Here is a 12,734-nt window from a genome sequence, read left to right on the forward strand (position 1 = left end):
TCGCACGTGACCTCATTTAAATCTTCTCTCAACCGTATAAAGCAGATGTCAACATTCCAATGTAAAAGTGATAAAACAGGCTCAGAGGAGTCAGCTCACTTGGTCAACGCCACGCCAGTACCAAGTGCTGGGGTAAGGATTCAAAGCCAGGACTGTTTTGGCTCCAAAGCTCATGCTCTTTTGAACTCGAAGCCCACAAATATAGAACATACACAGCCAGAAACACTCTCCAAAAGAACCGCTGCAAGATCATTCTACCCCAAAAACACAAGAGAAAAAAAAGAGACTAGAGATTACAGCATGAGACAGAGAAAGAATTAAAATAGTGCTTTTAATATAATTTTCAGCAAATGTACAGTGTGTACTTTACATCACGTATTCTAAACTGCTCATCTGGAAAATATAAGCTGCAAAAATACAGAATACCACACTCAAAATCTATTGAGTATGTGCTTTTTTTCCCCTCCCTTCTGTGAAACAGGGTCATTTTTGCCACCCCCTCATTGCAATCCAGCCTTGGCTGGTTTTTCGGAAGAGCTGCTGGAGCCCTCCATCAGAGAAGCATCCTGAAGAAGGGGGGGAGGGGGTTCTAAAGCGTGTCAGCAGGACGTCCCCACAGGAGCCAAGGGAGGGATGGGCCAAAGGGAATTTGCACACTTAGTCAACATTACTCTTTGGCGACCTGGGAAAAATGCCCTACTCCAAGGGTTTAGAGGACTCCTGACCACAGCCACCTCCTTAGTCCTCATCACAGGCCTATGCTTGGGGCCTTAAAGGACCACATACTGGCCAGATAATCCACACAGGGACCCTTGGGTTCTCGGGCAGGGCAGAGCACGCTAAGTCAGGCCTGCGAGGTCTGTGGATAATGGCGGGCTGTTCTCTGGAGGAGGAGGAGGAGGGCCAGGCCCTCAGCTTCTCACAAAGGAGTCTTCTGAAGGTGAATGTGACTCAGGGCAGGTTTTCTCAGTCTCAATGTCTTGGTACTCTGTGCCTAAAAGGGGAGGAGGGAAGAAGAGCCAAGAGGAAAAAGAGATCGGTCTTTTCTGGTTTTCCTATATATATATATATATATTTTAAAGGCTTATATAATAGCATCAGGGCTTTCCAGAGGAATGGACAAGAGAAGTCATGCAATGAAATACTGGGTTTTACTTCATGTAACCCAAGCAGCCGGATTCCAAGCCCAGAGACCTTTGTGAAGGCCAAATCTTTCTAAGAGACGTATTTATCTATTATCTATCCCAACACTCAACTGGCTGTTTCTTCTATGGGAACGAATAAGATGTATCCCAGTCATTAACTTGTCCTCATCTCCTATAAATCACCAGTGACAAGCCTTGTGTTCTGGGACTCCAAATGTCGCCGCAATCTTCTGCTGAAGATGTGGCTGAGCACCAGAGAATACCTCTAGCGTCATAATGTCATGCTTTGTCCTCCAGCATCCCGGACGTTCTGTTTTCTTTTCAGCCACAGGATTCACCGCACGCTGAGTCACACAGTCTCCTCACTGGAGCAGAGTTTTTAAGCCTATGCCACACTTCCAAAATAGATGCTGTGGCTTCACTTAAAAGGCATTAAAAACCCAGCTAGTCCCTGCGATGATTTATAAGCTGGGCAGGTCCCATTGAGCAGAGCACACACCTTTGCTGTTCAATGATAAGCACAGTGGGACCATACAAATCCCTGCTCATTTACTTGTCCTCTTTAAGACTCCGACCCGGTGTTACAAAAAGGTGACAGCGTGGAAATGTCACTCTTGTCCTCAGGGTTTTGCAGCTGAGAGCTGGCTTACGGAAGGCAGCTCATGTGTTCGGGGGCGGTTGGGAGCATGACTCCTCAGTGTTCGAGAGGGTCAAGTGGCCTTGGAGTTTTGCTGGAAGCCTGGGGGCCAGGAAGTTGGGGAGGGTGGTATAAAAGCGAGAGAGCTGGGTTCTTGTGCCCAGAACAAATAAGGTAGAGGATGGTGAGTGGCAGGGACACTTCCCCCGATGTGGCTAAGGTAGAAGAAGGAAGGAGGGGTGTGTTTAAAGATCTCTAATGTTTAATTACTAAAGCAAAATAGTTCTTTTTTTCCTTTTCATTTTAGATCCCCGTGCCCATCGGCAAAATTTTGCAGAGGTTCTCACCTCCAGCTCTTGGCTCATTTTCTCTATGAAGTCTAGATTTCTGTGGGATTTCCTCCCCCAGAGATGTCCTGCTGGCCTTGTTGAAGCTTTCTAAGAAGCAGGTCTGTATATTCACTTTGGTGGCTACATGGTGGTATAATGGAAAGAGCACAGGTTCTGGAGTCAGACAGACCTGGCACTGGCTCCTGGTGGCTTTTCTAACTCCCTGTGTGACTATAAGAGGCTTGGGTTTACGGAACCTTAGTTTCCTGACCTGTAAAAGTGGAAAAAATGATACTTACCTTTACCCGGTGTAAAGCTGCTGGGTGCATTACCTGGGACCATGCCTTCTGGCATGTGGCATGTGGGTAGCAGGCTCTTAAATGTGAGCTCTCCAGCCCCTTCTTCCTTTAAGGTGCTGGACCAATCTATATGTTAGCTGGGTTCCTTTTGTAGTGCAACTTCCTACATTGCACATTTCTGATTCATCTTATGGCCTTAGATTATAAAGCCAAAGTTTCACAAACATATCACCACGAGAGCTCTCTTCTATTAAGTTAGCATGAATTTAAGAAAAAAAACATTATTTTGGGGGACTTAATGGGATGGCAAGATCTCAACCTACAGGAATGTTAAACCTCCAGAAAATTTACTATTCCATTTGCTCATAGCAGAAGGAGACAATCTCTTTGCCTTATGGAAAAATATTCAGAATTTATGCTAATCACCAACCACTGATTGCTGGCCTGAGTCATTAATGCAAAAATAGAAATGTCTAGAAACTCTCTTCCTAAAAGCTTAATATCTGATAACAGAGCAAGACCTATTCAACCAGTGACCAGTGTTGGTGTGTCTGAGGGCCCTGGGGCAGAGCCAAACTCCCGAGGTAGATGTTACGCACCATGGCGGAGGGGTGTCTGGAGTCTCCCCATTGCAGCCGATGACCAGCACTGAGGAATGCCTCCCTGGCATCTCAGAATGCATCAGAGCAAAGGAATCTCCTGTTTCCTCTTACCTGTCTGCTTCTCGTATACCACCCCATAGAAATTGATCACTGGGCTCTGTGGTCAAGACCAGGAACAACACAGGAAGGACGGAAGTCCTTGGAAGACACCTGTTGTGGTATGCTGGTTGTTACATGAGGGGGCACGTGAGAGTGTGTAGAACCCACAGTCTTCCCGCTGAGGCAGTCCCTACGGGAGCGGGGTGTGGGGTGTGGGCTCACATCTTGCCCAGTATATGCAGGGGATGCCCGTAAAGCCAAAGATCACGGGCTTTGGATTCACAGACCTGGGTTCAAATCTTAGCTCTGCTTTGTGGCCTTGAGCCAATCCTGGAAGCCTTCCCTACCTCGTTTCCTGCTCCTGTAAACTGATGTTAGAAACAGTTCCTGCCTCACAGGGCTCTTGCTGAGATTAAGTGAGCTATTACGTGTAATAAGCTGGTTCACGGTAAGTGCTTGGTAAATGTTAGCTATTATTAGTTATTATTAGTGCTTACCAGTTATTCCACCTGGAGTATCTATTAGCTCCATGGTGCCAGTGTTTTGTGTTGGTGGACAGGGATTCGAAATACTATTTGGATTTACTTTTTTCACCCATTCCTACATTTCTTCCTCCCATCCCTATTTTATCGCTTAAGAAAAAAAGGACAATTATTGTGGTCGAACTATGTAGATCAGATCCTGTAGCTCCAATTCCAGTCCACAGAGAGCAAGATGATGTTGCCTTCATTTGCAAATCCTGACAGTGATGGGGTACTCACCGCATTCCTGGAAAATGGGCTACCTGCATGAATTCCTGTGGTAACATCAGGGCTGATGGGCACCTGGCTACAGGACCCTTCCAAGACATAACTTGGCATCTGCCACGGCAGCCTTGGCTGTTAGAGTCCCCTACCCCCCAACCCTGCTGTGTGACTTCAGACCTCTGCATATGACTGCCCTTGGCCACTGCCTGTCTTTGTAAATAAAGCTTTATTGGAACACAGCCTACACAGTTGTTTACACTTGAGCGGCTTTCATGCTGTAACAGAGTTCAGTGGTCTGAACCATATGGCCTCAAAACCTAAAATGCTTGTCACCTGGCCCTTTACAGAAAGTTTGTCAACTTGTTCTGGTGGCCCTCTCTGTAGAGGCGACCTTCTCCCCCAGCTCTCTGGCAGCCACCCACTGCTCTTTAGTTCTTGGTTCTGGACCATGCCTCTATCTCTCAAACCTTCCTGGTTCTCGATGCCAGGAAGCCAAACTTACCACCACCATTTCTCAGCCCTCCTTGGGCCCAGTCAGAGCTGGGCTCTTCACATAATCATTCTATTGCTTTTGTTTATGTTCAGTTCTGGCTCACTGAACTGTGAGCTCTTGGAGGATGGAACCATGTCTTTTCATTCTTCATATCTGGCCCATGGCCTGGCATATTGTCAAAATCTTAATAAAGGAATGAGTGAATACATCTTTAGAAGATATCAAGTTCATGCAATACATCCCCTAATGGCGACAACCGTGCAAAGGAAAACTGAGCTACCATGTGGATGGTCTCTGAGAAGTAGTTCTGTTTGTCTCCAGAGCAGTCGCGGCTGGCTGAGGTACAGGACAATCTTTGCTTTTCTGAATTTGCCATTTTAGTCTTTGTAACCCCTTCCTGCCACGATGACCAAGCACTCTGAGGTCACCTACAAACGTGAGAAACGGGAGGTGTGGGTGGGTAGCTGTGTGTGCAGATAGTGTAGATTCCACGTGTAACCCGGGACAACAGGCCCCCTGAGACACATCTGAACAAGAATATCTTGTTGCACTTTCTACCAGTTAGAGATCCTTCTGTCTTGCCGAATTATTCATGAGCAACCATAATCCCCCACGGGGGCTGGGTCTGAAGGCTATCATCAGGGACAGCTGTTCGAAGAGGTTAGGTCCTTGTACCTTCAGAACTCAAGAACTTGGACTGAGTTAGCAGTGATGGGACAATGAACAAGAGAAAGCTCGGAGGGTAAGGACTATGTTTACGTTCCAAACTAACTTTCCAGGCTGGACTTCATTTCACCAGCACCTTCTCTTGGACAACGTGGCACCTCTTAAGTATTCGCCCTGGATTCTAACCTACAGGGAAACAACACATCATGGTTGAGAGCAGGCTGAGGAGAGGGCTCAGCAATCAAGCCCCTACTGCATGTCTGGAATTTTCTCCTGAGCGATCACAATGGTCAGATAAGAACACCACAAGACAGCACATATTCTCTGCTGGTCTGAAAAACAGCTTGTGTGGCTTTCTCCCTTCATTCAAATCAAACCCAACCGAATACACAAACAACACTCGAGCGGAATGTCACCGAATGGTACAAGTTTATCCTGTCCTTCTCCCTCTGATCAGCCCGCTGATTTCTACACATTGACCTGTATTGCTGAACGCTGCTGAGGAGTGCTTATGGTTCAGGTCCGGTAGGCCTGACTGGATGGAGAAGACACCACACTTAGAAGGGCCTGAACAGCATACAGCGAGGAAACCAGCTTGCAGGTTCATCGAAGCCAACAATGACCTTTCCTCAGAGGGTTGCTCAGTGAGTGTGCGTGTGTATTTTACTTTTTCCCCCATTTTATATGCTCCTCAATGAATGGCCTGCTCCAGAAGGGTGGTCATGGTGGTGGTGGTTGTGGTGGGGGTGATGATGGTTAGCAACCATGGCTGAATCCTCTTACTGAGAAGGTTCCTCGGGAGTGGACTGGGGATCATCGTGGGGACTGGCTGGTTGTCCCTGTATGCAACGTTTCTGCGGGTCACCTCAGAGGGCCTCTCGGGCTCCTTCATTAGCTGTGGGGACAGCCTGTGGGCTGTGGCCTTCTGGAGTGGCAGCTTTCCAAGGGGAAGGGATGGGAAAATCTTGCCATGCCTGAGGGGAAGTTCTAGGTCACGACTGGAGACAGGGAAGTGGAATCAGGGATTTAAATGTATAGACACCACTTTAAAATATACAGGCCTAACTTTAAAACTCATCACTAGAGGAAGCTATTCTACTGTAAAGTGGTGAGAAAAGAGTGATTTTTATGGAGCAGCACACTCCTTCCTACTTGGAAGACATTAACAAGTCTGTCAAAGGATTCCTTAGAAGCTCTTGGCTTCCCCTTATTATTCTGCCTGCTAAGCGCTACTAGCAAACTCCTTAGGGGGGACCGTGAGTGGAAGCCTCTCTCGCTCCTTCATTAGCTGTGAGGAAAGCCCACATGCTGTGGCCTTCTGGAGTGGCAGCATCCCCAGGGTGCCTTGGCGCTTCACAGCCTCCCTCGGCGGAGGCGTGGAGGGGGCCAGGCCGCTGGTCTTCCTGTCAGCACACACCGAAACCCCATCCCCCAGAGGGAAATCCACTTTTACAAAGGGTGTTCGCTTCACACGCAGGCATAATATTGGTCAAAGAACTTAGCCTATATACGTAGGAGTTACACAAGTCTGTCAAAAGTCGCAGCAAAGAGAAGCTTTTTCATCCATCTCTGGGCACGTTCGACCAAGATGGCAGAGGAGTTTGTAGCAGGAGAGAGAGAGAGAAGCTTAGCATTAACCTTCTAGGTTTATTCTTTCCCTTCAGTTTTTGTTTTCTGTTAGTCCAGTGGAGCTCTTAGCAGGGAATCTTTTCATTCACTCAAAACCAAACAAATAACCGAGGAGCTCGATCTAACACTGTATGTACAATGATTCTTTGCAGCACAAAAGGAAACACTAAAACCAGACTACGTTTTCTGTTCTGTAGTAGGAGAGAAATTAAAACCCTAAAAGTTAACACAATGCACTTTAGAGCCATCTTGCAATAGACGGCTTTCAGTTCATACCTACTTGTTGACAAAATTGAGCCCTGGCAGTGTTTTCCTTTTTCATCCTAACATCTCATTCATCCTAAAATCTTAGGGGGAAAAAAAAAATCCAAAAATGCAAAGCGTTTTCAAAAAGCTTTTTTTCTTTAAGCAAATGGCCCTGTGAAAACACCAGGTTATCGGGCCTCGCTGTGTGCGTACTGAGTTTTGGAGAGCTATGCAGACGGCAGTGCCCTGTTAGCAATACATTTCAGAGCAACACTACCCCCAAACCTGTACAGGAAGGTTTCAAAACCTTTGGAGTGACAGAGCATACATATTTTATGAATTGCTTGGAGAACAATCCCTCCTTTTACTAGTTAACACATTGATGACCGTCCCTGTGCTCACCAACAAGGGCAGACTAAAAGTAAACGCGTGGGAGTGTTTTGGAAGCATCCTGTCCCAGGCAGCTGATCATGGTGGCCCCGCACCAGGACACCAGCTTCTCTCTGGGTCCTCCTTGCTGGGTGGTGCTTTCTCTGCTTTCGGGCTGTCACTCAAACTGCCCCATTAACGGTGTTATGTTAGAAATGTGGCACAACAGCCCTCTCTTCAGAGCCTCCACTCTTCTCTTTCCTGATTCTTTTGTTATCCTCTGGGTGAACTGCAAATATGTGTCTGAGGTGAAAAAGCAAACAGCCAACCAAACCACCCCTGAGAGCTTCCCCAGGGCCACAAGTGGCCCGAACAAAGGTCACTGAAGAAACACGAAAGGTACGTTAAACGGGCCGTGTGTGTGTGTGTGTGTGCGCGTGCGTGTGCACACGCTCTCGCATAAGCTCTGTCCCCTTACAGACGTGGCCTTATGAGGCTGAGGCTGCTTGACTGCGAGAGGTTTTCCCAAGATTCTCATCCCAAACAATGAGGTTTGCTTGCTAGCTGTTTGAGGTTTGGCCACTTTCGAAACAGACAAAGGCCTCTCTGTTCAAGACTGACCCTGAAAACAGAGACATGTTAATGCATCGGACAAGTGGTAGCTTCCGCGACCTTGCGGGTCTGTTCGCCGTCACAGACCGCCCCACAGCTGGGGCCAGGGAACTGCTCTTCCTCTTGCCTAGCCCCAGAAGCACCGCACCCCTGCACACAACCAACATCTAAGTGTGTCTCCTCCACGGGTTGAAAAGAAGGCCTCTCGAAATGTGAAGCATGAATATAAAAGGGCTTCCCATGACAGCGATCACTGAATCATGGGGAATAAAGCCAGAAGGCGAATTTGCAATTCATCACATTATCCCCTGTTGTCTCAAATGTGATTCTTTTAAAGGCAAGCTGCCTATACACTCTTTCCCCAAGCATTTTTTCTTCTTCTTCTTCTAACACACTGTATATCCTTGTTTTTGCAGAATATCCGAATGAGGACCAAATGATAAAACAAAAATTACAATAGATTAATTGCATCCCTTGAATCACATTATATTTTTGGTGCATTAAAAAAAGGAGAAAAGTAAAAGCAACCAGCATAATAAACTCAGCCTAGAGAACTGTGTCAGTGACTTGAAGAGTTAACACAGATTTTAGAAGTGGTTAAAAATAGTATTAGAGGATTATACATACAACAGTTTGAAATTCATATGCATTGCATTTTTTTTTTTTAAATGGCAAAATGTTTGGCAAATGTAAGCAAATGACTTGGACTGTGCTGGGTTTCACCGGCTCTGAGCAAAGTCAGTCATAGCCAGGTGAGGCCCGCTGCTTCCTGAGGTCACTCTGTGGGGCTGGGGGGGGTGCTGTGGGGGGAGGTGGGGTGCTGGACCCCCCACACCCGGCTCCCCCTTGGGCCCTCAGTCTTGAACATGGAGCTGGTGAGAGGTGCCAATTACAGACTCCAGCACGGATCACCCATTAGCATCGCTGAGAGAACTCTGGGGCCTTGAACCACATGCAGACTGGGTGAGTCGTCTACACAGTGACCCATATTGCAAAAGTTAGAGGAGGGGGGGGGCTCCCGCTCCGACTTCCACACCCCCCCCCACCCTTGCATGGAGGGGGCGGGTGGCACGGGGTATGTCACTAGTGTTTATCCTGGCAATGTTGTCAACTTGGGCTTTTTAGTAGACTTAAAAAAATGGTTTGTGTGTGTATGTATATCCAGAAATGTCCATCCTCCAAGCTGGGCCACCACTGTTCCCTGAACTTGGCCGTGCCTGTTGCTTGCGGCGATCGGCATCCCGAAGAACCTTCAAAGAGAAGACTCTGGGCCCCAGCAGGTCGTACGTCAGACACACGATCCCGTGCTCTCCTTATTCTGAATCCTGTCTGGCTCTGATTTTGAGAAAAAGGACAAAGGTGGTGGTGTGTGTATGTGTGGTGTGTGTGTCTCTGTACTGAGTTTTGTGGGTTTTTTTTGAAAAAAATTTTTTTTTTTAGGAAAAAATGACCCTTTGATTACTAATACAGAGTTCAGTCTCCTTAGTCACTATAAAACAGATTCCATGTTTTCACACCACTCATGGTCTTCAAGGTTATAGATAAATTTTGTCCTATGGGTCTGGCTGGCGGGCACAGGGTCCCTCCCCAGATTGTCTAGGGTCAGAGTAGAGGCAAAGAACTCACTGGTGCTCAGCCCGCCCTCGTGGTTTTTGATGTAGCGTTTATAGTTTTTCCTCAGGCACTGCCACGTGGTTGTGTAGAGGACGAAGGCAGAGGACTTCAGCACGATGGCGATGCTGACGTACAGGTATCTGTAGGCCACGTTGTCGTACAGGACGCAGGCGCCTTGCTCCCCGCAGAACGTGCTCCAGAACAGGCAGGTGGAGTCGATGCCGGCCCCAAAGATGAGGGGAGGGGGGATGAAGCCTGCGAGAGGGGGAAAGAACACGGCACGCTTACCCTCGGGCTCTGCAGGCTGGCCTCTCCAGTCCACACGCGTGCACCGCTCTCCCCCCACAGGACCACGGGGCTGGCGTGTCCCACTGGGTGGCTCCACGGCACGGGCCCGGACAGCCTGGAGTCTGAACCCCAGCTCCGCCCAAACCTGCACGAGGTCTCTAAGCCCCCTGTGCCTTAGTTTCCTCATCTGCAAAATGGGGATAATATCACTTCTGCTCAGACTGCTGTGAAGACGGACTAAATGGACCCAGGAAAAGCATTTAGGACAGTGCCCGGCACACAGTAAACACAAAATAAATGACGTCTGCTACTACTGTCATCCGCTGAGAGTCTGAGAAGAGACAGAGAAGCTTCCCTGAAGGGACCGTTCTGCGTCTCAGAGAAGTACAACCACACAGAGGAAATGCAAGGAGGTATCGTGCTCTCTGTACGGGGCTTCTAAGGCTGTGTTCGAGTGGAGGGAGTTGGGAACAGAAGGGAACAGAAGTTGAAACGAGCGCATTTAACCTTTGTGTGTCTGTACACACACATGCATACATGCAGCCTCATACGTGTGCACGTGTTACGTACACAAGCATGTATAACACACCCACATGCATGTGTGTGTGTGTATCGTTTAAGATGGAAACCATTTGCATACATGCTGACAACTTCCCTTCCCCTGGATATTACCACTGGATTGAATCCTTTTCATTCTGAGCCGGGAACCAGTTTTCAAACCCTCACCCTAGAGTATTTCGGGCACTTTCAACCAGCGATCAAAAATGGCGGAGATGAAAACTCTCCTCAGTTCAGTTCTGTGTTTCTGTCCCTTGTCCAAGCTCAAAAGTTATCAGTCCTGGCTGCACATTAAAATCATCCAAGGTGTTCCCTCCTAGAACAACTAGGTTAGAATGTCTGGTGTGTGGCCCGCTCATCAGCATTGTGGTCATCCCCTGGGGATTCTGGCCTGTTTGGGGGGGGGGGCAGGGGAGGAAACTGTTTCATCTGTGCAATGGGAAATAGTGAATGGCTCATTAATACAGATTAATTGCCTCAGAACAAAAAAGTACCCTTAAGGCCAGAATGTGGTGCCAATCATATCCAGGGAGAGACCTTAGAGGCAGAGAGTGATCACCGGAAGCAGGTGGCAACAGTTCTGAGATCCCATTTCTGGGGTATCCTGCTATCTGGAGTGTTCCTTCCAGGGCCAGACCTGGAGCGTCAGTTTCACTTTTTATTAAGGAAGGTCCCTCTGAGAATTCGATGAGAGTTAGATCCTTAGTCCAGAAAATTACATCTACCCACAAGAATCACACCCATATTTCAGGTGGTTCATGAACCCCTGATGTCCATTCACGATCCCCAGAATTAAAACACGTGTGTCAAACATGCCGCAAACCCTCCTTTCGGAGGGGCCCCCTGAAGGCAGCCTGGGAGGGAAAAGGCTCACTGAGGGAGACCATGCTTCCTTCGTTTTAATGTCAGGCCTGGGATGGGCGTGCGGGAGGGGGAGGGGTGCTGCACTGTCCCATCAGTGCCAACAAGGTTGGGCCCAGGTGCCTTAGCACTTTCCAGCTCGGTCCCGTGTTAGCCCAGAAAGAAATTCCAGAGTAGGAATTTTAGTTGAAACCTCATTAAACTTCCCAAGCAGCTTGACTCTGTAAATCAACAACCTGCTCCCTCTTTGCAGCTTCCAGGTCTGCTTGGTCTCGCCGAATGGAAACTCCTAGAATCCCAGCATTGTCTGCCCTAAAGTCTGTCCATGAGTCTGAGGCCTTCCTCCCCAACCAGTGAGTGCTCTCCCCGCCCCCGCCCCCCACCCTGCAACAAATGCCCTGGTTCATGTAACAGAAAACGAGCCCACTGGACTAACCCAATGGAGCCAACCACGTAAGAGAAACTAAGTCACCCTCCACATTATTTAGGTAAAGAAATGGAGATTGGGAGCCACTTCAAATTGATAGACTCGGGGAAAATGGGACAAATCTGGCTGTTTCTATGGTCTCATGGGATCACTTGCCTCCATTCACCTATTTCTCTGGGTTTTATGAGGTTGTGATAGCCCCCAAATGTTCCTCCCTCTTCTTCCTTCTGCCTTTCTTGAGGTCACTTTGTCCTAGCTCACCTGTCACAGCGCAGTGGGGAGTGGCCTGTGAGGACATTGTCAACAGCTTTGCCGTGGGAAGGGACTGACAGCACACGGGCTCTTTGCTCCCAGTGCAGAGGGACTGGAAGAGTTGCAGACAAATCCACATTGGGCAAATGTGGTCATATTTTAAGCCCATCAGAGGAAATTTACAATATAAAGGAGCCATTCCTTAATACTTGCTTGGACCAAAATATCCCTCTAAAATGCCAAGATGTAACTCCTTCATGAATCTGTATCTGTGTGAGGGTTTCTAAAATACTCTGTTATCTTTAAAGTAGGGCATACTTCTTTGTGCTAACGGTGTCGGTTTTATCCTGCCTACTGTCAGGCTCCATTACCAGATGACACAGCCTGGAAGGAGTCAGAAAAAGCCTTCAAACAGAAATTAGAAAGCTAAGTGCCTAGAAAAGCTTTTCATATTTTGGAGAGCCTTTGTGCTGGAGAAGAAAAGAACCTTGAACTTGTGTCGAAAGCCTTAGGATTGGGGCAAGTCGCTTGATCTCTTGGTGACTCAGTTTCTTGATCTTTAAAATGGAGCTAATACTGCCCACCTGGCCAGGGTCAAGATGAGCCCTGTTATAAATGAGGTGTTATGCACAAGTCTGGTCCTTCCATAGGGCCCACGGGTTTTGTTAACTTATTCATGGTATACAGGGGGTCGGGGGACTAATTTAGAATAAACTCTGGGTTTAATACTTTAAGCATAACCTTTATAAGTTTCCCTTTATATTTATAAAAAAACAAACTGGCTTTCCCACCAGATTCATCTTTATATTGTGTTAAAATTGTTCCCCAAAGGGGAGCTCTGGCTATCAGGTGTGCAAAGAAT

At 47.7% G+C, this 12,734-nt stretch overlaps 1 protein-coding gene across 3 annotated transcripts in view; it reads right to left on the reverse strand.

The window, feature by feature from the left end:
- Positions 1-312: 312 nt before the first annotated feature.
- SLCO3A1 (solute carrier organic anion transporter family member 3A1) overlaps positions 313-12,734 on the reverse strand; it is a 313,999-nt gene continuing 301,577 nt past the window's right edge. Inside the window, exons 10-11 of one of the 3 annotated variants that reach the window (XM_047086721.1) lie at positions 9,499-9,741; positions 313-994 (exon numbers count right to left, since the gene is read on the reverse strand). In XM_047086721.1, coding sequence (XP_046942677.1) covers positions 912-994; positions 9,499-9,741 — 326 coding nt within the window. In that variant the 3' untranslated portion in view covers positions 313-911. Of the gene's footprint in view, positions 995-3,685; positions 9,742-12,734 lie in introns of those variants that run through there. The other 2 variants (XM_047086723.1, XM_047086720.1) reach the window with 2 other exon arrangements.

This window comes from Lynx rufus, unplaced genomic scaffold, assembly GCF_022079265.1.
Source record: "Lynx rufus isolate CCGP_SWC_20201006 ecotype Redwood Valley unplaced genomic scaffold, mLynRuf1.p SCAF_21, whole genome shotgun sequence".
NCBI lineage: Eukaryota > Metazoa > Chordata > Mammalia > Carnivora > Felidae > Lynx > Lynx rufus.